Source organism: Athene noctua, chromosome 14 (assembly GCF_965140245.1).
Source record: "Athene noctua chromosome 14, bAthNoc1.hap1.1, whole genome shotgun sequence".
Taxonomy (NCBI): Eukaryota; Metazoa; Chordata; class Aves; order Strigiformes; family Strigidae; genus Athene; species Athene noctua.
In genome coordinates, this window is record NC_134050.1 from 10,858,677 (window position 1) to 10,885,280 (window position 26,604).

Consider the following 26,604-nt stretch of genomic DNA (forward strand, 5'->3'; position numbering starts at 1 on the left):
TGCGTGTTGGAAGGAATGTAGCAATTGCTGGAAATGCTGCTGCTCAGAGGGACGAGATGTTGCTGATCATCTGGTCAGGGTCCATTCAGGGCAGGACCTGGAACTTGTAATTCCTTGGGAGCCATGAGCAGGAGCTCCTGCTTTGTTCATGATGTCCTGCCTGAATGTCAAACCTCTTCTCTGGGCTTCAATGCTCTGCTTGAAGTAGAGTGTTAGTAGCTGGTAGGTAACTGTGTACTCAAATACTTGGCTGGGGCTGGGTCTGATAAAGAAGTGGTTACCCGAGAGTGCTGCTTGGATGCTCTGTGCTCTCCAAGTCTCCCAGAGTGGGTCTTTGTGAAAATAGTGTTGGCTATTGGCTAATGGGCATTTCCTTTCTTTCCCCCCAAATAAGAAAATTAATCAACCTGGTGATTACATAGGACATGTTATGGAAATGTATATAGATAAAAATATCTATATAGAGAGATATATAGAGACACACTATATATAGATAAATGAGGTTATTTTGTCACATAACTGATATTTAGCTCTGAATCTTTACTGTTTAACATTTCTGAAGCATTACGTCTGCTGTCAGTGATAATGTCACTTGGCTTTGTACAAATTCATTTAGCCCAAAATGACTTTGCACAATTAGTGTGATCAACAGTTTGTACAGAGAAAGGAAGGTAAAAGGAAACCAAAGGGAAGTAAGGGGGTTTTGTTCTATTTTTAATGCACGGAAAAGCTATGAATAGATCCTTGGAGAAGTTTGCTTTTCTTTTGATCTTTATGTGAAAATATCTGTATGCCACTGACTTATATGAAACATCATCAGATCATTCCCTTTGTTCTATACTGAGGTTTTATTTGGCCTTTGTGTTATTTCTTTTTTGATTGTTGCTAGTAGAGAAATATAGCTTTACCTTCAATTATTATCGTTATTAATCTTCAGACAATAATGTACTGTTGATTCCTGAGGGAAACTAATGGAGATAATAGAATTTTAAAATGTCTGTCTCAATGCATTTTTAATGTCCAGTAGTCAACTTTAATACAAAAATAAATGAAGTGTCTTGCTAACACATTTAATTTGGAGAAAAGTACTTGGCTATTCAGCAGCTTCCTGTAAGTTGTTTGATTTCTGTTACTTTTCTTGCTGGTTCTGTCCAGCAGGCTGGCCGTGGCCTGGTATCTCCACCTACAGGCCTGCCTGTCCCTATGCTGCACGTGGGGTTGATCAGACATCTGACAAATTAAATTGCTTCATGGTTACCTGAGCTGCCTTAACGCCCCACCGGTACCATGGCTGAAAGTGTTTGATTGCTTGGGTTGCTGTGAATGCCACAGTTACCTAATATATATTTTAACTGAGCTATTTTGGGTCAAAAAACATAGCTGTAACTAAGATTTATGGGTTAGCATGCCAAAAAAACCCAAGCGATTGTCAGAATTCAGAGGGGAAATTAACTGGGGGGGGAAAAAAAGAAATTAGCTTCACTAGTTTTGAAATAAACCCAACTGATTTTTTAACAAATTAATTTAAAAATATTCATCATTCAAGGGCATGAATCCATACTTAATTCTCTTGAAGTTATATAGAACAAAACTACTAAAATGAAGATGTTATGGAGGTTTTTTCCTGGTGTTGAGCCAAGTGGGATGACAAGGAGTAGCTGCCTGCAGGAAGCCCTGAGAGCTCAGCTGTGAGAACAGCTCTCACCAGTTTGATGGACCAGTCAGTAACAGCAATAACTTTCAAGCTCTTCTTTTTACCAGTAGAGCCCCTCTGTGGGTTTTCACACAATTGAAATATCACAGAGCAGTTTTGTGCCTTCAAACTGCAAAGCAATACCAAATATTTTCCCTTCACTTTCCCTAGATCTTCAGTCTATTTGTTTATTTACATGTGAGGTTTGAAAATTAAGCACAGATTTCTTGGAAACTTATGAAAGTCTCAATTTTAATGGAGAGTCTAAATGTAACTTTGCAGTGACAGAAGTCTCATTCCATAATAAAACCACTGTCTATATTAGAATATACTTTAATTATCAAAAATATAGCTATAAGGCTGACTAACAGCCCATTAGTAATATCACCATGGATTTAGGTCACGCTTTTCAAAAATAGAATCCTAAATTCATATTAGAAATTTATAGAAGTAGTCTGCTGTTCACTTCTCATTGGAGTTGGAAATGGAGACTCTTCTGAACGCAGTGGAAGCTGGCTAGCTGCTGAGAGATCTGAACATGGGCATGAAATACCTCGTCATCTGCTTTTTGATAATGATGGTGGCGGTACAGCTGTCCCATTTACAGGCTCAGCAGAATCACCTGCATTCTGCTCTTCAGGAGTCAGAGTGGTTTTGATAGTGTGTTTGATATTGAGGACTTTGAAAATTCCACATTTCTTTTGCTTTTTGAGAGGGCCATTAATTCTTTTATGTCTCTGAGATTAAACAGTGCTCAATAATGTTCACTTTGTACTTAAACTGTTTTCAGGTAGGGGTGTAATGGAAAATAACAAAGGAGATGATCTTCCCTGGTTTTTGACCAGTGTGAATTGACATCTGCAATCACCAAATTAGATGATTTTTGTTTACCCCTGTTCACCCTGCATTACTGTTTTTCAGGCTTTGTGGTTCAGGCTTGCTTACTGCTGAATTAAACAGTAGTAACGGCATAACCAAGGATTTATGCAACAGACCAAATTCTAGGTGCTTATTTATAACATCAGCTGCATTTGTAATTTTTAGAGAGGGAGAAACACTCTCCAGCTGCAGCCTCAGCAGAGAGCATAGATGTTTAGAACCACACTATCAGCTTGTTTCCCATCTTCCAGCAGTTCTTAGCTTCTAGTGAATAAAAACATTTAATAATTTGTGATTAATGTCCTTTGACAGCTGAATCCCTTAATAGTTGTTGCCTTCTCCAAGTCATCAATAATTCTTCCTATACAGATAAGTGCTGCTGCTTTTTCCCCTCCAGTAGTGTCTTGGTGTTTGTAATACAGATAAGTGCTGCTGCTTTTTCCCCTCCAGTAGTGTCTTGGTGTTTGTATTATTTTCCCTGTGAGCTTGTTAAGCTAGTTCATGCTTTTGTTCACAGATTTAAATGGACAAGTACAGTTTTGCTGTTAAGGCACTGACATGCAGAAAATCAAAGTTAGTTTCTCCACTCTACTGCAGGTCCCAGTGTCTGCTGAACTAACATATACACAATCTTGTCTTTAAGAAGTAGGTTGTTTTGTGTTGGTTGGTTGGTTTTTTTTCCCTAGACTTTGCACTGTGAGCCCAGGAATAGGGCCTTTGAGTATTATCTTAATTTAAGAAATGTCATTACTTCCAAACAGTTTGTGGCTCTGGTAATCAGTGAGCCAAGACATCTGCCTAATGAAGTCTATTCCTAAACGTGAAGTGGAGTCAGTGTTCTTCCTCAACCCTGACATGTGCTGTGTGGCACTTACACCGCGTTCGGGGCAGTGTAGTCTCTGCTAAATGTTTAGACCAGGGCTGATACTCAGCTTTTAATATCCTGTTCTGTTTTCATGTTTCCCTCAGGGAATGGTGCTATCTGCTGAGTACATCAAGAAGAAACTGGAGCAAGAAATGGTGCTTTCTCAAGCTTTTGGACGAGATTTAGTGAGTATTGGTTTTCTTTTATTCTTGCAGGCTATACAGAAGACAAGATTTCCCCGAAACACTGGTTTTAGGGAAACCTCTGTCCCTGAATCTGTTGTACTAATTTATCAAATCTTCCTCAGTTCCTGTCCCTCTGGATTACCAGACAGTCAACTAGTACTTATTCCCCCAAAGCTTTTTTTGTTTGAAACCACCAATACCACAGAGCTGTTGATATTTTTTTTTTCCCCCTCAGGCAAAGCTAAGGCAGGAAGTCGCATTTGGTGGCAATGCAGGACAAGGAGCATTAAAAACAAATCAACAGGAACTAAAATCCCGTCTCTATGGAGATTCTGTCTGGAGACAGCAATGGGATGCCATGCTGACTGTGTGTGCACATTCCTTGTGATAGAGCTATCAGAGAACCCAAGAGAGGTGTTACGAAGCAGCGTACCTTACTTTATGTCAGTAATAGCAGTCTGTCCCTGTGGGGAGGGAACTTGTGAACTGTCTGATCCCTGCTGTTAGCAACCTGTCCTCTTCTTGTGCCCAAAGAGTGCCTTGGCCTGAACGGTGCCCATGGGGGAATTAGCAATAGCTTAAGGGAGAGAGAAAAGAGGGATAAAAGCCTCCCCAAAACTTGAGTGTCGTAGCAGTCAGCACTGAAGTGTCTGCCTTTTGATGGTTGGTAGATGTAGGGAGAGATATGTAGGCATTAGACTTCTTTATATGGTGCTTTCTTCCTCTCTGCCCAAACAGTGAAAATTGATCTTAAGTGAGCTGTTACTCATGAGGAATTTTTCCTGATGTCCCATAGAGCTCAGTTGCTACCTGACTTGTAAGGATATGGTGACATTCGAAGCTCTACACATTGGTTGTCTCTGTGTGTGATAAGTATCATATCCTGGACTGTTTGAAGTTGGCTTTATGTATGGTGGGTCCAACTTCTAATTGATGAAAAACAGTGTAATTAGCTGGACGTGACCCACAAGGATGGAGAGAGCTTGTTTAATGTGAGATGGAGCAACTGGCTTGCATGTAGAAAATTAATTACTGTCTGAAGCTGAATTCTGAAGAATATCTGAAAGTGCTGTGGCCAGAACAAATTCCATCCCAAGTCTGACCAAAGATTCGTCTAGCCCAGGATGTTGTTTCTGACAAATTGTCAGCAACAGAAATTCAGGGAAAAAGTGTAACAAATGAGGTCCATAAAGTCTTAAATGTCCCCCAGCCTTCACCTCACTGACTGTAACAGGCACGATGGTGGCTTAGAGGTGGTTTTGAGAAGGAAGATGACATAAAGATAGATCTTCTATTCTTGTGGCCGGGTCTTCTGTTCTGTGTGTGCTTTTATCTTGCACAGAAGTCCAAGTGTAGCCACCACTGTGGCGACCTGAGGCTGTGGAGAGTTGGACGCTGGATTCTCTCTCTCTGTGTAAAGCCAACAGGACATTTGGCAAAACAAAACTGAAACTTTTCAAACATTGTCTTAGTGAACTTCTAGGTTCTAAGCCACACCTAGCACTTTAGCCTCTAACAAGAACAGTCCAAAACATTAGAGAACAGTTTAGTCTCTGAATTACTTGGGTGGTGGCCAGCTGCTGAGAGTATCTAGACTTGGACTACTATTCAAACTGCTAGTTAAGATTTCTGTTTTCAGCCTGCACAAGTGGTGGAATTAATGAAAGCAAGTCACTTCTAGAACCGGGGAGACCTCAGGTGTGTGAGCCTGGCCTCAGATATTATCAGAAGGCTGTCAGATTTGAGGAGGAGCGAAAGGCTTGTGTTAAATCCTAAATAACTCAAACAGCTTGTGCATGTCTCCTTTTTCTCCTACCTTTTCTCTTTTAGGGAAGACACAGTTGGTCAAACACTGATTGATGGAGATGTAGGAGAGAAATACCAGAAGGGAATGAATTCTAGCATCCCTTCAGAACAAGCATCAGTACAGGGCAGGAGTGTGCTGGGACTGCCACTGTGACTTAGAATAAACAGTGTAAATCAGAACTCTGCTTCCATTTCAAAACCTAAAATATTCTCCCCAGTTCCCACGGGCGGAGGAGCTGGTTAGCTGGAGTCTCATGTACAGGAAAGACTCACAGCTGGGGAAAGGGACAGATTTTTGAGGGTTGTGGACTTACTTTTCAGTCTGACTTCAATTTTGTGTTTTGCTTGTTTTTGTTTTCAGGGAAGAGGAACAAAACACTACGGCCTGATTGTGGTTGGCCATTCCCTGGGGGCTGGCACAGCTGCCATCCTGTCCTTCCTCTTGCGTCCGCAGTACCCATCGCTGAAGTGCTTTGCCTATTCTCCCCCGGGTGGGTTGCTGAGGTAGGTGCTGGGGCAGGAGGAGTGGTGAGAAAGAGGGGTTGTAGTTATAGCTGGATCCTGTTTGTGATGCTCTGAGGAGCAGTAAAAGTCTCTGCCCTGAGAAGCATGAGAAAGATGAGAGGCAGTCTGTAGGAACTGAGGGTTGTTGGCAGCTTTTGCTCTGTGCTATAGTTTTAGAGTTTACTTTATGATGGCAAGTGGCCGCTGTCCCAAATATTCTGGTTTATGGCTTAGTTGTCTGTGGCTGTAGCTCTAATTTCACTCCGACTAGTAGGAAATGCAAACTGAGTGGATGAGGTGCAATTTCCTTATTCTCTGCACAATGCCAGTCTGTCCTCTCCCCATCTGCTGTGAAGAGAGGTACAAAAAGGGAGATATTTGACTGAACATAGATGTCTGCATCAGTTGGTCTAGTTGTTTGGACTCCTTTTGCAGCTGAGGAAGAAATTGGCACTTCTGGAGTGTGATTTCTGTCATTTTAAAGCAGGTGCCTAAAATAGGTCAGAGGGATTATGCTTCTTGGGTGCCTGTTTCTCTCCCTTGGCTATAGGGGGAATCTGGGGTAGCTGCCTCAGATCTCTGAAGAGAGGGACAGTGAATTCCTCCTACTGTAAACTGGACCAGACCTGCTGGTTGTGTTGTTTACCTGGCAGCCCAACAAAAACATCCTACTTGATTGCAGTGAAGTGAGATAAGGTCCTTCTAGTGGAGACAGACATCATGGGGGCAATTGAAAGCAGCTATGGCTTATCAGAAGCTTCTTGTGATAGTTACTACATCGTGTTCCAGCAGCCGCCAAAGGTTCTAAACCATCCTGCTAATGAATCTGGATACTGGTATGCCTTGTTATGATCGTAATCCCTGGTCTTCTGCAGCTGTAGAGGAGTTGTTCTGTAGAATGTTTCATGAGAATTTTATAGCTTTCTGCTCAGAGCTTCCACTCCTGAGATCCCTTGATAGCTCAAGTCACACTGTGCTGCGTTACCTCAGCTGTTTGAGCGTTCAGGGAGGTGCCTCTGACTGCCACACTTTCGTTGCACTGTGTGTCGTGCCCAGGATCATCTCTAGGTCAGCCTCTGCCTCTGGTAACTGGTTCAGAAGGTCTCTAGGAAGGCAGCTGATTGCAGAACCTTAATTTCCTCTTATCTCACTACTCAGGTTGCTGCAGAAAGTGGCCATCTTAGTTCTACAGTGTCTCTGTAACGTAGTGTCAGGAGGATGGAATATCTTCCTCTCTGCTGACCTGGCTATTCCCAGACTATTAGAAAACAACCATGAGATATGGAGTTGGAGCACTTCCTTTTCCAAGTATATTCAGAGCACTACGCAGAGTAATGTTGCCTGGGGCATGGGATGTGAATATCAGGCTGTTCTTTATCAGGCTGAAAAGTCCCAAAAGCCTGGAACAACTTGGGCTGTGTTTTTTATGACCCTGGTTCACTGTTTGGTAACCTCTCTGACACCAGCGGCAAATGGGGAACAAAGTGCAGTTTGCTGCTAGCAAAACACTGTTTGCTTCTTCTTGGTCCTGTTTCTCTTCCAGTGAGGATGCCATGGAGTATTCAAAAGAGTTTGTGACTGCAGTCGTGCTTGGCAAAGATCTAGTGCCCAGGCAAGTTGAGAAGTGTCTGCTGTTCTTTACCAAAGTCACCTGTTTCCTATCAGAAACACCTAGATCATATCTGTCTCTAGTTTCCTCATTTACCTGTTCTTGTATGCTTCTTTCTTGTTGTTCTGGTTACCTGTATTGCTGCATCTTTTACCTGGACACCTAAATTGGTGTTTCGAACACCTTTTTTCTAGGCATATCCCTCCTCATCTCACAGCTGCCTGTATGAAAGAGGAGGGTGAATAATCCTGCCTCTGTGATTATGCTCGTTGCAGTATCTGACATGTCAATGCCATCTTCCTGGTTGCCTGTGTTCTCTCGGACTTCTTGACACTCTGCCCTCAGCTAGATGTGCTTTCATCTCATTTTGTACTGTTTGTCCCTGAATACCTGTTCCATATCATCTTGCATCTCCAAACCAGCTCCCTCATTTCTTGTGTCTTGGTATTTCTCACCCCTCATCATCTCCTGGGCCATGTTCTGTTGAACAGGGCATTGGACTAGGAGCCAGACAACTTGGGTTTTACTTTTGCTTCTGCCCTGTTGTGTGAGCTCAGATAAATGGTGACGTTTCTGTCTGTACAATATAATGCATGTAGAATTCAGTGGAGGAAAAGTCCTACATGGTATTGAATACGCTTTTTGGTAACCTGTGTGGCAAAATCTCGTCCATCCTATAATCTGTTTGATGGTGTCCTATAGCTGTGACACCTTTCTCATTTATCTGTTCTGTGTCATCCTGTTCCTTGCTCACTTGTTTCTGTGATTGCATCATCTCCCTCATTATCTGTTCATTGACCTCTCTCATATGTTTTCACTGATCTGATTCTGCTGTTATGTTTCATGCTTGTTGATTGTCATGATGTTTTTTCATGGCCTCTTAACCCTGGTTTAGTGGTCCCGGGTGATGCCACAACCGACCTCTGAAAGGATCTGCATTATGGCATTGTTGCATTTATCTTTTGTAGCACAATTTCTTGTCCTGTCCCTGTCCAGCTGTTGTAAACCCATCTTCCTCTTTTCCAGAATTGGTCTCTCTCAGCTGGAGGGATTTCGCCGGCAGCTTCTGGATGTTCTTCAGAGAAGTAACAAACCGAAGGTAAGAGTAAAGATTAAAACACCTGAAGGTGAGTCTCTGAGCGGTGATGGTAAACTTTTAGTGTCACATGGCAATCCTGCAGACTTCTCCTGCCCTCCAGGTCCCCTCAGGGCTGCTGTGATGGCGGTTTGGGTAACCAGAGGAGCAATGGCAAGGGCTGGAAGGTGGCCAGGGAGGTCAGGGCAAAGGCCTGCCCTCTGTTTGCAGGCTGTGGGATGATTCTGTCTCCTGTGCTGTAGGTTCAACATCACCGGACTAAAATAACTGAGCAGGAGATTTTCTTATCCGAGCCTGTTTTAAAGTCTGTGTTCCGACTGTAGCTTTTTTTGGCCAGTAACAGTGGCAACAGGCTAGGAAGTACAACAGTCTGCGTACAGACACTGCTGTGTACTGTCGGGGTGGTGCTGTTCTAGGATAAGTGGTCTGTTAATGTTTTGGAGATAGGAAATGTGGAAAGTTGTTCTTTCCCAGGCTTCTTTACCATTGCAGAGATGGAAAAGACATAAGACATTAAGTTTTTAGGGGTGATATACTATGTAGAAGGAGAAAACTGAGCTTACATTTATTTTTCTTGATGGAATTCTATGGGTTTTATGTTTTGGCTTATGGGGTTTTGGGTGAATATGTGTTTTTAGGATTTCTTTTAGTGCATAAAGAAAGGCTTAAACAGAATTTTTATGTTTATGTTGTATAGTCTTCTGCTTATTTTTGTAGATTAAAAATTCTGATTCCATCTACCTTGTTTATCCTGGAATATATTAAGTTACCAGTTGGTGCTTGCTCTAGATCCTTAGCTCTACAAAAACCACCAGTAAAAAAAGGAAGGATGAGATGTTGCTACTAGTAAGGTTAAAACTGGGAAAGGAAGAAACAGCTTTTCTGGGCAGGATTATCTCTATCTCTAGGTTTATTTAAGCAGTCAGGGCACAGGACCTGTTTTTGTCTTTTCTGGTGTTAGGCATTCCGTTTAAACCTACCTTGTGAGATGACTCTGCTTTTCTTTGCTGTTTTTTTCTCCTTTCTCTTGTGTTGGACAGTGGCGAATCATTGTGGGTGCTACAAAGTGCATACCGAAGTCAGAGCTCCCTGAAGAGACAGAAGAAAATTCTGTAACGAGTAACCGGCTCTGGACCCACCCCAGCGATCTGACGATTGCTCTGTCGGCAAGCACCCCGCTCTACCCGCCCGGCCGCATCATCCACGTGGTGCACAACCACCCTGCAGAGCAGTGCTGGTGAGTGTGTGCCGAGCTGCCAAGCCAGCCTGTGGGCAGGGGGGAAAACTTTCTTTCGGAAGAAACTCCTCAAGACAAGAACTCATCTCTGAAGGAGGTGACTTTTTTTTTCCTGTTGTCTCAGTGCTGTGCAGTCAGAATAAAAATATAGTTGTCACTGTTGGCTAGTGCAGACTTTTGGAGCAATGGCAGTGGCGTGTGTACTTTAATATCTTCTCCCTCTGTTTTTCCTCCTGTTGCTTTTGCTGTCTCTGCAACCTGCTGTTTTCTTTTGCATGCCAAAATATTGGCCGGCTCTTTCATCCCTGACTCCCTGTTTTCCCCTCTGTTTGGATCCCAACTCCTCTTCCAGTTGCTGTGATCAAGAAGATCCCACTTATTTTGCAATCTGGGGTGACAATAAGGCGTTTAATGAAGTGATCATCTCGCCGGCGATGTTGCATGAACACCTCCCGTACGTGGTCATGGAAGGGCTCAACAAGGTAACGCAGGGAATTAGGACTGGGGGTGGGGAGGGATCATTCAGTGCAGTAACATGGGCTGGGGAGACAGCCAGGTTTGGGCAGGAAAGGCTTGGCATTGTGGCACTGCTGAGGTGAGCTGTAAACACAAAATGGATTGAGGGGGTTGTGTATGAGCTGATCAGGTTGCTTGGTGCAAAGTCAAAGCTCTGTGCCTGTTGGAGAGCCAGAGAGGTACCTTTGGTGGGGTCTGGGTTTAGTAATTCATGTTTCAAGAGTGCTTGGGTGCCCTAATAAAGCAAATGCCTTGTCCAGGGCCTTTACATACACAGATGCAGAGCTAGGTGTTTAAATACTTCAAACAGTATTTTAATAACAGTATTAAACAGAGGGGAGGAGGGAAGATGATTGTGCTGGGGGCCAGTTGTACACAGACTGTTAGAGTGGAGTGTAATGAGGTCTGGAAATGGAATGTAGATCTCCATCTCAATACAGAGTCCCAGACTAGGTCGTCTTTTCAAATTTAATGTCATAATAATGCGAGGTTGGGTGTTTGGTTCCTTCTTGCATAAGCTGCCCATTACAGACTGCAGCTCAGGTGAAACCTGAGCTGTGACACAAGTCCTCCATGCTGTGGTTGCAGTCCCGCTGTTAGTCTGAGGGGTGACTGAGCTTATTTATAATGGTTGTAGAACAGGTCTCTGCTGCTAAGCTCTAGTTTCTACCCATCTCCTAGCACGGAGATTTAGCCAAGTCTCCTCTGCCCTGCTGGTCTGAAGGCTGCTTCTACCACCTCCCCTCCAGTCACCTCCCCAGCACTGGATTCCCAGCAGGGTATTCTGACAGGACGGAGTACATCAGAATTCGTTGATATATAATCCTTTATCTCAAGACCTTGCCCTGTGCTTGCAGAAGGTGTTGGTAAGAAAAAGAGGCAAATCCAGCTGTTTGAAAGTCTGAGCTGAGAATAGCAAAGCTGCTATTGCTTCTAAAGTACTACTCTTTCTCTGCTTGTTTTGAATAGGTCTTGGAGAATTACAACAAGGGGAAAACAGCTTTACTTTCTGCAGCCAAAGTGATGGTGAGTCCTACAGAAGTGGATCTCACCCCAGAGTTAATCTTCCAGAGTCAGCCCTTGCCTAGTGGACCCTCGGTACAGATCGGAACGGGAGCTGCAACAGTGGACAGAAGGAACAGCAGTACGAAGTAAGAATATTCTTTGGTTTCTTTGGAGGATTGTTGGATCAAGGTGTGGGTCCTTCTTCTCTTGGGGCATTGTGATTCATGGTTGTGGAAAGGATAAATCCAAGGGCTGCCTTTGTGGGACTTTTACTTAGCTTTGGTAAGTCTTGTGTCATGTTGGGGGGGAAAAGAATCCTTTGTGCTTCCTGAGAGTCTGTGAGTGCAGCAAGGTCAGGAGAACCTAGAATTTGAGAGTATGGAAGAAAACTTCCTTTTCTCCTTATCCAGAAAAATGAGGTTTTCCTGTAAACAGTAAAGGCAAAGCTTGCTGTCTTGCAGCCAAATTTCTGTTTTCTTCTGTGATTCAGGTGCCCAAAGATAGCCTATATGGTGATCCTCAAAAGCTGAGAAACAGTGAAAGCCATAAGCTTACTTACATTTAAAGCTACTTTATAAAATGACACAAGTCACATCATAAACAGGACAATCTGGTAATGTGGATGTGGGTAAGTGGAGAGCAGCTGGTGTCCTGTTTGAGGGACAAGAGCGGGAAGCTCAGTCCAGTGGAAAGCAGGCAAGGGGAAAAGGCATGTTCTGAGTGCTGAAGGGGATGGTTTTCTGAACACTGGAACATCACTGAGCACTGACATTAGTAGTCTGGCAAAGGCCAAAAAGTAGAGGAACATCAAGAAAAGGTGTACAAAGGAGTGGTTTGGAGAAGGGCTAGTTCTTTATGGTGTAAACAGCTTTCCTCCAGGAGCAAATGGCAGAGAGACTCCTTGCAGACTTTCAGATATTTGAGTCACTGCAGGACCGCAGACTTGAAAGACTTGAGAGAAGCAGAAAAAGTAAATATAAAAATGTGGGCAAAGACTTATTTCAAAGTTGGAACACATGACTTCATCACAGAATTGCATTTTGTAGGGCAAATTTGCAGACAAAACAGGGAAGATGAGAGAAGGAAGATAGTTTGTAGTCAGAGACAGCAAATGGGAGTTGTGAGTGGAAACAGAAGACAGGATTGTGGCTGGGAGGGGATTATTTCTTTGGAAGGGATGTGCTTCTGTGGAGATTTCAGGTAGAGAGATCTGACAAGAAGCTGTGTGTGTGGAAAGAGGCAGGGTGAAATGGTCTGTGCGGAGTGATGGGCAGCTGAGTATCCTTGAGATAACATTAGTGAGATTTAAATTTAGAAGAAAGAAGACCGAAAATAGTATGAAAATGGTAAGGTTCTTGTCACAGAGAGTGTGAATGGTCAGGGCCAGTGCAGGAGAGCTTAGAAACAGAACCGCAGCTGTGATGAAACAGCAGGAACAGGGATGGGCCCATGTTTGTGGAGGCTACAGTGAGACTGAGAAGATGAACTAGGTCAAGTGGTGGTTTCTGTGCCACAGCCAGCACAGACCCAAGGAGCTGCTTCCCTCTGAGCAGAGGGGGAGTTCTGAGGTATGAAAGGGAAGGAAATGAAAGAGAGGGCACAGAGGCTTAAGGGATGTGCTAGAGTGGAAACAGTTGTAGGATGGTTGTGTCTAATTAAAGGTTAGGGCCAGCTTACTGTGTCAGACTCCCTCTTTTGGGGGTCTTGAATCCTGTTCTCAGATCACTATTACTCTACTGAAGTTACAGAAGAATCAAATATTGGCTAAACTTCTAAGCCTTTCCCTATACCAGGCTCTTTTCCCAGATATCTCCTTAAGTTCTTTAGGGCTGTGGCTTTGGCTGCAGCTAATCCCAGGTTTTGTGCCTGGTGTGGGGAGCTCCTTCCCTGTGTCTGACACCTCCTTTCTAGAGGAACCTGCCTGAGCCTCTAAAGTCTTAGTGTGTTTCTAAAGATCTTTACTTGTCTTAAAATGAATAAATTGCTTTTTACTTGTTTTAAAGTCTGTTACCTGAATTGGTCATGGGCAATCCTCTAAAAGCATCCTGGCATTTGTATTAGGGGAATTGCCAGCATGCACAAGGAGGGGAAAGCATGAAACTGGAGTGGTTCCAGAGTGTGAGGGGGGGAAAAAAAGAGATAGTAGTAGGTTAACTGTAGGCTAGTCCTTCAACCTCTCTTGCCTCAATCCTCTCTTAATGCAGAGGTGTCCGGTGAGAGAGGGTTTGTCTGCATGTCTGGAGACTGCACTGTGGTTTTGGGTGCTTCAGTTAGAGGCAAGTTTCACTGGAAGCAGAACCATGGTCCTAAGTGAAAAGGGTGCTTGAGAGGGAAGACGTTTAGCCAGGAGAAAAGGGAGAAGGGCAAGAACCCGAGTTTGCAGAGGGAAGAAGCTATCTAATGTTTTCAGCTCGGAGGGCGGAGAGATTGGAGGTTTCTCACAGTCATGGTTAGAGCAGCGTGCCCTCAGGGTGTAGGAGGAGCTCTGTGCCCAGGACTCGGTTCCTCTGGCCTGCTGTGGTGTAGAGTGGTGCAGCCTCACATTCCCTGTTTCTCATTGCAGGAGCAAGTCCCATTCTGAAATCAGCTTGGAGGGGTTTTATGAGACAAAGCCACTTTCTCCTGTGCAGAAAGACCCTGTGGAGCTGCTTCTCCTGGATACAAAGGAACGTCTGTCTGTGGAGCTGCAGGACCGTCGTGCCCCTCTTGCGACCATGGAGAGCCTCTCGGACAATGAATCCATCTACAGTTTTGATTCCAGGCGCTCCTCTGGTTTTCGGAGCATCCGGGGCTCCCCCAGCCTCCATGCTGTCATGGAGAAGGATGAGACGCACTGCTTTTATATAGACCCTGCTATCCCTGAGGAAAACCCCTCCCTCAGCTCGCGGACAGAGCTGCTGGCTGCTGACAGCCTCTCCAAGCACTCCCAGGAGACTCAACCCCCTGACAATGTGCTCAACAGTGGGGGCACTACCCCCCAGCGCCGCTGCAGCGAGGAGGGGGCCAGCAGCGAGGGGGACCGTGTTTCCTTAGCCCCTCGTGAGGAGCTGTCCCTCCAGAATGGACGGCTCTCAGATGTTCCCAGTCCCCAAGTGCTGGAGTTTGCTGAGTTCATAGACAGCCTCTTTAATTTGGATAGCAAAAGCAGCTCCTTCCAGGACATCTACTGCATGATGGTGTCAGACAGCTCCAGTGACTTTGCAGAGATGCCCAAGTCTGTCAGTGATCAGGAGATCCTGTTGAGGGCACAATATGAACCCAACCTAGTCCCAAAGCCCCCGAGGTTGTTTGCAGGCTCAACAGATCCTTCGTCGGGCATCTCTGTCTCACCCTCTTTCCCCCTTAGCTCATCTGGAGAACTCATGGACATCACTCCCACAGGTGTAAGCAGCCAGGAGTGCCTGGCCACTGACAAAATCCGGACTTCCACCCCCTCTGGGCCCGTAACCAGCCCTGCCAAGCAGGACGACCTCATGATTTCAGCCCTCTAGTGCAGGGTAAAGGGGTGCAGCTCTGCGAGCTGATCCCGTAGGCTGGGTGCTGGGATAATACTTGGAGGAGAGGTGGTCATCGGGCAGTTGGGATCGGAGGAGACAGCTGGAAACGTTCCTTCTGGGGTGACGCAGTGGTGGCACGCTGCTGTCTGGAGGATGGATTGTGCTTGAGTCCCACGCTTGCAGCTGAGAGCATCGGTGTTGCCTCACGAGGCCTGTTACGCTGAGAGGGGTCTGAGTTGCTAAAGGTAGATGCAAGTTCCCTACCTCAGCCTATTTCATTTCAGAGGCAAATTCCTTACCCCCAGGGCACCTGCTGAGTTGGGGAGTGAGACACCCTGCTTCAGGGAATCCTCTGGGTGAAGTGCTGGATTCTCTGAAGCTTGAGGATCGGATAGACAGAAGCGAGGGGGCCAGGCCAGACCCCACCCCCTCAGTACTGTCAGTGGGATTGGAAATGAGCGGATTGAGACTTTGGGCCCTATTGCACTACCATGTCAGATCTGGCCCAAGATCCAATTCGTCACACTTCCATGGGGAATGCTTTTGTAGGACGCTCTCTCCTCTTTTAAAGCCATTGGGGCTGTGTTCTCCCCAAATGCAGTCTCCCCTTCCCTGGCCGGGCACAGCAAGAACGGGGCTGGCACTGTGTTTTCTCTCCCCTGAGTACTTCTGTGTTCAGTGACCACCAGGCTGCTTTCCGAGGGGGAAGGACACTGCTCTGAAGAGCGAAAGCCCTCAGCCATGTCCCTCCTTTGCCAGAAAGAGTTCTCCTGGATGTCACCGTCATCGCTTCTCAGTTCTCTGGACCACTCTGAGCTGGCAACACTCCTGCAGGACTGACAGGATTCTCATCTCAGAGCTGCATGGATGGATCAACTTAAATTTAACAGGCTTCTCAACACCCAGTGTTATTTGCCAGGCCCCTGCAGAGCCTGGGAGTCTCCTGGGCTCTGCTAGGTCCTCACACCACCCATATGCAGTAATCGCAGACCAGTGCCAGCCTTTGTCATTGGGAGTTCAGGGAAAAGATGAACTTTTTACTAAGTATTGAAATCTCTTGTATGTTTACAGAGCTGCTAAGCTTTTTGGAAGGTATTTATTAAGCAAACAGGGAGGCTTTCCCTAAGCAAAAATCATGTTCATTCTTCCTGTGCTGTTCCCTCTGGGGACTGAGGGGAGAGAGGATGGGCAGGTAGGACTGCTAGTCCCCCGCCTTTAAAGCGGATCGGGCTCTGGAGGAAGCTGCGTGTGTCCCTTGCCCATCCTCCTCATCCGCCTCCCAGTTGCACAACACCACATTGCAAAGCTTGAGCAAGTTGCTACTAAAACTACCTGAGCACTGCTGTGCGGAGCCTCAGTGCCCGGAGGAGCCTGCCAGGCCTATCTAGACAGGCACTTTCCAATGATGGGAGCAGGAGAGAAACTACCTATCTCGAAAGTCAAACATACTGTGACCTGTAGAAGGCCTTTAATTGAGAAAACACCTTCATATCAAAGCTCAGCAGTTGCCAATCAGTCTCACTGGAGCTCTGCCCTCCCTCACTGGAAAAGAAATTCCTATTTTAACTTCCTGGCGATGTTATTGCCCTCCTTTCCCCTCCTTAGCTGCGATATTTCCATCGTGGGAGGATGCTGTGCTTCCCAGGAGCTTCGCTCATGACGAATCCCTCAGCTCCTCTTATCCCTCTAGTTGTGCTCCTGGAGTCGTTTCTGGAAGCCCCAGGCATTGCTCGGGGCTGTGCTGGCCTGGGTGCAGCACAAACGGAGCCATGAGTGCTATCAAACACCATCGAGTCAGAACGAGAGCACTTTATAGCCACTGTGCACTGAGCTAAATTGACTGCAGGTGCACGGAAGCGAGCCGAACTTTGTGTCCAAGTGCCCATCTCCCACTTGGTAATTCAGTGTGGGGCACAGTATCCCCTGCCCCTTACAAACTACAGGGCCTTCCTAAGTGCAGGGGCTTTGTTAAACGGGCAGGAAAATACTGTCCCTGGGTTTAGGTTCCAAAGGTGACCTTTTCTACACTGTCTTGAATTGGAGGGAAGAAGCCCCTCTGAATTCAAAGTAATTTGTAAAAGAAAAATGCTTTCTTTCTGAGCAACAAAAAGTTACTTTTTTCTTTGTAGGTCCTTCAGAAAAGAGCAGTGTTGTTCCCCTTGCTGAGAGGTGGTATGGGTCAGGAGCTCAGATAGAACAGCTGTAAGTGCCATCAGATCATCCGCTATTGCAGACCTACAGGGTAAGGCTGAACAGCTGCACACACCCAAGAAACATTGAAAAGGTAGTGTCCAGGAATACGCACAATAAAGTGGGTGATTTTGAGGGGAGAAGGGCAACTGTGGGGCAGGGAGGCTGAGGCTAGCAGGCTGGCTCAACTTCCTGATACAGACTGCTGACACATGCTGATGGGGTGGGGAAAAGGAGTTCGTTTCTGCCTTTAATCCTTGGCAGAAGATGGGTAGTAATAACACTTAGCACTTAGGCAGAGCTTTATATCTGCAAAGCACTTTACAAATATTGACAGAATCATCTCTGTCCCTGGCAGTGAGGTATTAGGAGATGGGTATCTCTGAGACTAGGTGGAACTACTGGTGCCCTACCTGAGGATGGTGGGGAGGTGACTCAAGGTGAAGAAGGTGGATTAATCTCCATCTTAAGTAAAAATTATTATTTCAGTAGTGACCTGATGATGTTTAACGGGTCGCAATATTGCACTAGAAAGTCACTTCTGACCTGGGTGTACCTCTGCTATGTCCTGGAAGACACAATTGTCATGTGTGACTTTCCTTCTCTGTGCCATTGGAACTGTGTCCCAGGGGACTGGGGTTACCTTGCCCTGACCAGCTGTAGCAGGAAACAGCCTGGCATGCTGCATTTTTTTTTTTTTTGCTTTGTGCTCTGTGATTATTAGGCTTCTTCTGAAAAGCCTAAAAATACCTAATGCTTGTGACCTGGGCTTGCTGTAGATCAAGGTGGTAAAGGTGCAAAAGAGCCCTTTTAGTTAAGGTTCTTGTACCAAATTATGGGTAATTCTTGTTTTCTGTTGTTCTCTCTTGACAACACATCTGTTCCCAGTCTTCACAAAGTAAATCCATGTTCTTTGCATTATTTCTGCTTTAAATGTCTCTGTGTCTTGATTCTCATCACTCCTTTGCTGTAAGAGCGTTGGGACAGGCTGATCTCTTATTTCATCCTGGAAGAGCATATCTAGAAAGTTAAAATAAATGCTAAGCCTCTAGCTACCTCCTTCATTTGTACTGCACACTATTGCCTGCTTTCTCTGCCCTTGCTTCACTCTGATGTGTAGCTGTCTTTGGAAACGTGAAGCATCTTCAGATTTCTTAATCTCTTGGCTTCTGGTTCCTACTCTTAAGCTTTGTGCCTTCTAATCTTTTTCTGTGTTCCCTTGATATTTCAATGGGATGTTCCACCCCATGTGGAGGCAGTGCTGGAAGCACAGTTCATAGTGCCTGACACCCTGGACCCCGGCTAATAAGCAGCCAACAATTCATCCAGTTCAATGGCACATCCTTAAAATCACCTCAGTTTTTGGTAGAGGGAAGCCAAGGCCACGCAGTTCCTGGAGAGTAGAGAGTGGGCTTTGTGCCCCTTCAAATGAATGCGCAATAAGTGAGACCCTCCACACTAATGCAGCCTTGCCAAAGAGTGCAGCAGGTTCTCTGCCCTTCCTGTGATCCCTTGGTGCAGTTTCAGTGATAGTTGGCACTTGATGTTACATCCTCGTTTGTGATACTGTTTGTGTAGTGGAATGTAGTCCTGAAGCGTTCAGGGGCAATATGGGAGGCTCTTAACTAGGTGTGTGTTAAACTCCATCCAACAGCTCAGTTAGGAATGACCTCTGACCCTGCTGCGAGTGGGCTCACAAGGTGTGAAGGGTTTGGTGCTGCTGTCCAGTTTTTGCACCTATAGGCTGCACTCCACTCCTTTTGAGTGTGTCCAAAGTGGCATAAAATAATCCCATTGATAATATCCTAGTGAGTTTTGATTGTCAAGGCCTTAGCACATAAGGTTGGCTGGCTGTGGTTTTGGAGGCTTGTCTGCATTGGTTAAGAATTGGTTTTTTTGTTGCTTTAATTGCAGCAGTGCCAAGAACTTAGGCAGGATCCTGCTGTGCTGAGTAATGTACAAGTGCTGAACAGAAAGCAAACCTTTCTCCAGTATTTACCATTATTCCCGCTCCTCTGGGAAGCTGCCCTCTCCATTTGGAACATACATTTGCTCCAAAACCTGCCACTCTCTAATCTTTCCTCTTTTTTTTTACCCCCTATTCCTGTCACCTAACTAGGAGCCACCTTCTTTCTCTCTCTTAGTCCACATCCTTGACAGCACCACTTAAGCACAGGGAAACTATTCCCCACGATCTTTTGCTGACCCAAACCAGTTGAATGGGATTCTGTCTTGATTCACTTGAGAGAGTTGCTGCCCTCTGAGGCTATATGGAAGGGTCAACACTCAGAACTTCTTCAGCTATCTCTAGCTTTTGCTTACCTGGTCTGTGGTCAGTATTTTCACTGTTCATAATTTCTGACACTTTTTAAGAACTTGTTTTGAAGTAAACAGGAGTTGTATGAGATACTTTGTTCTGTGCGAAGGACTGAGATGGCAAAGGCAGTTGTGAGTGTAGATACACAAATCCAGTAACACCCATTTCTGTACTTTTAGAACATAGTTGCAGTAACAGCTGAAGGTCCCAAACAGGAGCAGGATTTAGGTGGGAAGTAGGTGTTGCTGTAACCAAATGAGGGCACATAGGGAGGAAAAGCACTAAGCGTGGGGATACAGGCTCAGTGTGTGCTCCTTGGAGCTGCTGCTGCTGTGGGAGTCTGACTTGGTGCCGTGCCCTGTCTCTATCAAAAGAAACAGAACAGGGCTGATCTGTATCAAGCGCAGCAAACTGGATGAATATGGCATTACTTTTTCAAATATCTCCTAATAAGGTTCCCCTCTGCTCAGTTTCACTGTTTGTAATCCAGACCTAATTAAGAGAGGTTTTTAAACCTTCCCTTAATATCTTAAGTGATTTTTGTTTCTTTATCAGGTGTGTCTGATTTTTTCACTGCTCTAGATTCATGTGGACCACAGTCTTAATGCTCTCTATAAAGCTTTCCCGTGTTTCTGGTTACTACTTCTTCCTACTTGTAAATTCATTTTAATCCTTCCTTGTATCCTGCTTTTAGATGGGGCGATGGGATCTGTACACATTTGATAGCATCCTGTTGATTTGTAAAATGGCTTCTAATATATTTTTTATGCATTTAGATGTTTTCTCAGCTTTTTTTATCTGCCTGCAGGCAAAGACCAATATTTTCATTGAATTGCCCACACAGATACCCAATTTAACTTACAAATGGGGGAATATGAATAATCAGGATTATCCCTTGCAGTGGTGATTAGTTGAGGTTAATCATTGCTGAAATGCATGTGTTAGTGTGTTTAGAGTTTCTTTTGTGGCTGTATCTCTACAGGAAAGATGGGGAGAAGGAGCATCAGTTCCAACTAGCCCTAAATGTACAGGCTTTGTTGTTTGCCATAGTGTTGGCAGCCTGATACTTGCCCCTTTCCTAGGATAGCTGTTAGATCTTTCTCATAGCAAAATAGGACATGTATTACCTATGCAAATTCTACTTGGATTCCTTTACATGGTTTACAACCTAAATGATTGGCTTTTTAGATGTAGTGAAATTTAGAGTGTCTTAAAGTTTAGCTGCTGAGCTTTCTGCTGGTGGGTGGATGCTGTGTGTACCCATAAGCATGGCACATCCTCACCAACGTGGCCCACATCGAATCCCAACAGAACAACGATGCTGGAGGGTGTGCTGGCCTACCCTCATGTGTTTCCTTGGTCAGCAGAAGCCCTTGGGCTTGTTTTGGGACTCAGCTGGGCTGGTGCTGGGTTTGCTTTGTGCTTACGCATACCCCCTGCTGGGATATTCTTTCCCCTTGGTGGTGAGAGGACATTCTGCCTTTGCAGCAAGGGTAGCAGTGGCATTTGATTTCCTCGGTTTTTTTAGGTATGGTGGTTGCAACTACTGCCTGCGGAGCATGTTAAGCCCCTCAGGTCAGTAATTTGCTGATAAAGTGGTTTATAAGTCTTTAAAATGTAAGGCAGAAAGCAGCAGACATTTAAAATAACCTCTGGCCTTCAACAGACCTAGCAGCTTTGCTTTTTGCTTAAAAGCTCCTTCAGCTGTCCTCTTATCTGTAGCATTACATTTGGTCCTTTCTGCTCAGACAACTGAAGTCTGAGATGGCTTTTGCTGGCAATCCTTCCATGCTGTCACTTGTTTGTCATCCCTTCTATTTAAATTCACCCTGCTAAAGCTGGATTTTTGCTGAGAGCTGTTATTTAATTATGCTGCTGCCAACAGACTCTCACAGAGCTTCTTTGCACTTTAGGAAGTATAGAGACAATCTCTGCGATCCTCTTTCTAGTTGGAAGAGCATAGGGTGAGAGGATATTTGTTGGCTAAACACTCCCTCATTCTAGTTCTGTAGCAGCAAAAGTAATGAGGTACAGAAGTACGGGGAGGTAAAAGGGAAATGAGTCTGATACCTAATGCACTGAGCCTGAAAGCTCAAGACAGATTTAACACAGATTGAACAGTTTCTTAGCAGTGGAATGTCAGCTTCTTCCCTGCTCGCAGTGTACCTGGTGCCTCTTTAGCCTGCCTAAGCAAAGGGAAGGGTGGAAATCCAGCAGCAGTTTCGCACAGACTGCTCTGATGCTCTGACTGAAGGAATATCTGGCCCTGAAGCATTTGGGAAGTGCTGGCTCAGTTGGGCTTGGGGCATATTCTTCTCAGAGCCTACGTGGCGCTAAGCTGCAGCGCTGGGTTTAGGGAAGAGCTGCATCTCTTGTGCCAAAGCTCCCTCTCATGGCGCTGTGGCGTGGCGGAGGCGATGCTCCAGCCATCCCGCTGGAGGCAAACGCTTGCCTGCTCTGGGCAGCGATGGGAAAAAAGAGGGAAAGAAAGCTAGCGGCTGAGAGGTGGGAATTCCTTTCCAGTCAGAAGGTCATACTGGTATTACAGGTCAAGTGAGGTGTGTTTGAAAGAGGCTGTATCAGCACTCACTGGAGTTCTTCCCTCCCTTTGCCAGGTCCTGAGGGGTTGTGTCTCTGCTCTCGTTCCCTCCAGGGAGCAGCTGCTGCCCTTGACAGTGAGATGGGGCAGGGACAAGCCTGGGGGGCCTGTGGTTGGTTTGCTTGTTTGCTTCAGAGTTTTATATTCCAGCTCTGAGAGTAGGGGCCTTCACTGCCAACATGGGTGGGATATTAGATCTGTGGCAGACAGAGCCTGAAACCTAAACCCTATGAATTTGTAAACTCTGTCACTAGAGCAGAGAAATACTTTAGGAAGGAGATCCCTTGCTGAGGGCAGCGCGTTCTGCAGGGCGGCAGGGCTGTTGCTTCCTTGCATGGCAGGGTACTGCAAACTGCCAGATGTGCACTGCGCTGCTTTCTTCCCTGGCTCCCGACTGTACCCGCACCCAGCGCTTCCCTGAGAGCCGCTACTCTGTGCGGAAGGACGCTGCTAGCCTAAACTAGACGCTGCTTAAGGGCACGCACCCTGGAAATTCAAACAATCGCGGAGAGAGCAATTCCTTGCTTTGTCATAGGGACTCACAGTCCTAAAAAGCATCAGCTGTCTCCAAGCACTTTGCTGTGTCTGTTTTCTTTTTTGCTTATTTTTTTGAGTTCATACCTGTTGTGCCTTTGTCTTTGGCTTGAGGCCCAAGCCTCCTGCTTGTGACCAGACATCTGCCAGCTTCCTTTCCCCCTCCTGCGCATTATTTCTTCTTTGGGTGCACAAAAGGGAATGCAGTGTGACCAGGGATTGCTTCAGTGTTGCCCTTGCTGCCAGGCCCTCACTTTCTGCCTCGGCTAGGGCTTGCTGGATTTTTCCTCAATGTCTCCTGCTGCCTCAGGTCATATCCAAGTGCCAATAGCAAAGCCCGACCTGAAGCAGGCCTGTTTTCTCACCCCACACCGCAGTTACCCTGCCAGCCTGCTGTGATCTAGAACCTCATCTTGTGCAAAGCAAGTGTTTTCTGTGCAGTAGGGAGAGAAGACTTCCTACCACTTCTTACCTTTGGTGTATGTGACCTCAGTCAAGTGTTTAACGGTCTGTTCATCAGTAAAACTTCCTCTCAGGTCTATTAATGAGTAAAACTCTTCCTACTCTTCAAGATCTGACTCTGTTTTTGTAAGAGCTTTTGCTGAAAGGGACTTAACATATTCTGAACTGTCTGCTGCGGTTTTTATTTACTGACATTTCTCTCCCTGGCTCTGGAACAGCCATCTTCCAAAGGTAAGCTCTCTAAAAAGAGAGTTGGGTTTTTTTGCTGCTCTCATTGCTGTGTTTGAGACTTCTGATCTCACCGTGTCATCCTGTGCTCTGTTTTTCATTCACTGAAGTTTTCTCCCTGCCCAGCCTATCTATATGATGAGGGGTCTGGCTACTTATTTCTACAAAATCACTAAACACAGAGCAGCACAGGAACCAAGCCTTCATTTTGGTTTTTATTGGGAAACTGCTGCCCTGCCTTTGCACCATGGGCATTGTGCAGTTCTGATGGCTCAGAGTCGGAGGTGCCTGGTGCACGTGGCTGTACGCAGAGGAGCATTGCTAGGCGCTCAGGCTGGCGTGGTCTGTCCTGGTTCATTGCTTCGGGGATGGTGCGTTTGCTAGGCTGCTACCACACACCTTTTTTGGGTCTTAACTCCTTTATCAGTATGTCCGCAGCGCTTGCTGGCCGCTGTCTGGTGGCAAAGTGGCCCCATCTGCAGCTACTGAGGCTACAGCTTCCCAGCTTTCCCTCCACAAATGCTGCAGCTGATGGAAGAGGTGATGTCCAGGCAATAGGCTCAAGCTCCTGTCCTAGTGATAAACTTAATTACTAATGTCAACACAGGGATTATTGGTGATGGGTTGCACCTCTCTGCCTGTGTGCATGGGGCAGCAGAAGAGGAGCACTCTGCCCTGTAAGACCCTTTCCTTTGGCTCAGCTCTCTGCTCCATGACAAGCCGCCGGTCCGGCCTGTCCTCCCTTAGGGCTGTGAGTGAGCAGGGACAGCGAGACCAGAGGAACTGGCAGCAACTATTTCTTTTTCTCATCTTTTTGTGCTTTTTAGGCTAGCTGTGTTGAGTGGAGCCCAGCTGGATGGTCTCCACGCGACAGGAGCTGTCTGCTGGTGGGTTGGGGGGGCTCCACGCAGCAGTGGCAGACAATAACTCCCTCGCCTCCCGCTTCTGTCAGCGGACACCGATGCCTCTATGGAAAAGCCCTTCTGCCCGCTCCGTCACCGATCTTGCATCCCATGCAGGGGCAGCTCAGGGTAGGGTAACTATGAATTAACTCTTTGACCCCAATTGCCTCTTTATAGCTAAAGCCTTCTGCATTTATGGGAGAAACAGCCCTTTTAGGGAGCTCTGAGTGGCTCTGCCTGCCTCTTGCAGGGCTCAGAGCACTTGCGTATGCAGTCGGGGGGGGGAGACAGCACAGGATCCTGTGTCCCCATGCTCAGCCAGGAGGTCACTGCCCATCCTGGGAATGCTGCCCTCCGAATCCCTGCTCCGAGCTGCCCCAGCATGAAGACTACAAGGAAACTAAAGCACTCCTCATGTGCCATTCTTACGTGACTTTTTGTACCTATGTATGAAAGATCCAAACTAATATTGCTGTAAAGAAAGATACAGATTAATATAGCATATTATATAAAGATATATGTATATAAAAGTTTCTGTATATTGTATGGTACTGTGTATAAAATGGATGTAGAAGCATGACTGGTGTATGTGACTGTTCCCAAGTCTGACCTGGAGAATGATGGTTGTGATTTGCCTGGGGTTATGTCTTAAAGGATTGTGTGTGAGCTTGAGAGTTGGAAGAAATGGCACTATGCTCTCTCATTGCAGAGGGGTGAGGAATGTGGTGGTGGTGTATCACTGCAGCTCTCTGGAAGACTCTGGGGAGTGATTTTGCTGCCACTGGGGCTGATCGTCACCTCGTTAGCTCTGTTCTGGATCTTAGCCTTTGGAGTGGGAAAAATGCTTTGGGGAATATCTCTGTCCCTTGAGATCAGCTTGACAATTTCACGCCATGCCTTTCTGTGCAGCAGTGTGTCCAGCTTGACCGTGTGCAGCCAAGGCTGGAAACTGCAGGAGACTTAGCTCTAGCAACCTCTTCAGTAGAGAGTTAAGGCAAAAACTTGATGCTTTGAGTTGCCAAGTGCTTGAATTCAACATGCCGTACAAAAGGAATGACATTAGTGCAAACAAAGCCAGTTGCTTACAAGGGACTCCCTGGAATAGTAGGAGAAAGTGTCAGGGAAAGGAGGACCGAGTGTGCGTGAGAATAGTGTAGAAGTCTGCGCTGTAGAACTGGAGCAAGATGCTGGGATCCTTCTGCAGAGAAAGGTGAGTTTGAATTGGCGAGCAAGAGTTTCACGGAAGCCTGGCAGCAAGGGCCCTGCAGAGCAAGGGCTACGTTCTGCCTAGGTTTGTAAAGTGGGGTCTTGGTGCCCAGAATAATGCCATAGTAGCTCAAGCTGGGGAAAGGGGGAAGTGGTGCTTGTGGCTTACGGGGTCAGAGAGGAGGAGAATAAGGGGAGCCAGTGGAACAGCTTCATGGGAGGAACAGCAGCTTTCTGACCAGCCATCAGAAATCCAGGCAGGAAAAGGAATGCCTGGAGGAAAGTAATCCTATTAATGGCTGCATGGAATAGTTTTTATGGTTGCTCCTGAAAAGACTAAGTACTATCAGGGAATTAAGAGCTCAAAGGTGGCTGAACTACTGAGTTCCTATAAAAATGCCTATAAAAAGTGCTGGTATGTATAAGTGCCTGCCTGATGCTTTGGTTTTGTTTTGTGTTTTTTTTTCCTACCGGTAACTATATCAGTCTCATAAAAGGATATTGCCTCTTCTGTAAACACTTCCTCTTGTGGGGAAAGAAGAACATAAAACTCTGGATACTACCCTTGTATAAACATAAAATAATCCATGCTTAGGAGTGACTGTTTTAATATAGTTACTAAGGAGAAAAATATATGAATGTGTACACAGCAGGCACGGTGAATGTTGCTTTAAAACCTGTTTTACTATTAAAAGCCTTAGCTAGTGATGTAGCTGCTATTTCCAGGGAGACTCTCTAGCTTTTGGTATTATGGTGGCAGTAGGAGAAATTTCCAGCTTATTGAGAAAAGTGATTTTCAAGCTATTGGCCATAAAGCATTCAGAACTGCACCAGAAAACAAAATTTTCAAACAATTGGTAAGCCAGACTGGTGTGTTCCCCAGCAAGTGAAGAAAATACGTGAAAACTAATGGAAATATGTAAGTAGTTAAAAGCTGTGATGTAATTAATTACTTGTAAATGGAAACGAACATTGCACAAACTAGTTAATTGGGTTTTTTCAAGGATGCTAGGTGATTGTTCAGTTAGAGAAGAGAAAAAAGAAAAACAGTGATCTGATGGTGATTGTACAGAAAGCATATGTTAAGAAGTCATTCCACAAAAGGTTTGTTTAATCTGTACTTCTCGGGTGATGGTGGTCACCTGTGTTGCACAAAAAAGCCTTACTTGACCAACTGACTTCTCTTGGGAATAGTGTTAAGGGAAATAAAACCAGTTTATGTATGGAAGGATTTCTAGCTGGATGGTATTTCTGGCTCTTAGTGCTTTGATAAC

At 45.7% G+C, this 26,604-nt stretch overlaps 1 protein-coding gene across 7 annotated transcripts in view; it reads left to right on the forward strand.

Moving 5' to 3' along the window:
• Positions 1–21,861, forward strand: part of DAGLA (diacylglycerol lipase alpha) — a 69,907-nt gene extending 48,046 nt beyond the window's left edge. For 5 of the 7 annotated variants that reach the window (XM_074918328.1, XM_074918329.1, XM_074918334.1 and 2 more), the window contains 8 exons: positions 3,542–3,622; positions 5,790–5,932; positions 7,476–7,544; positions 8,568–8,640; positions 9,678–9,874; positions 10,227–10,356; positions 11,360–11,541; positions 13,959–21,861. In XM_074918328.1, the coding sequence (XP_074774429.1) occupies positions 3,542–3,622; positions 5,790–5,932; positions 7,476–7,544; positions 8,568–8,640; positions 9,678–9,874; positions 10,227–10,356; positions 11,360–11,541; positions 13,959–14,886 (1,803 nt within the window). In that variant the 3' untranslated portion in view covers positions 14,887–21,861. The remainder of the gene's footprint in view (positions 1–3,541; positions 3,623–5,789; positions 5,933–7,475; positions 7,545–8,567; positions 8,641–9,677; positions 9,875–10,226; positions 10,357–11,359; positions 11,542–13,958) is intronic. The other 2 variants (XR_012634534.1, XM_074918332.1) reach the window with 2 other exon arrangements.
• The last annotated feature ends 4,743 nt before the right edge of the window (positions 21,862–26,604 follow it).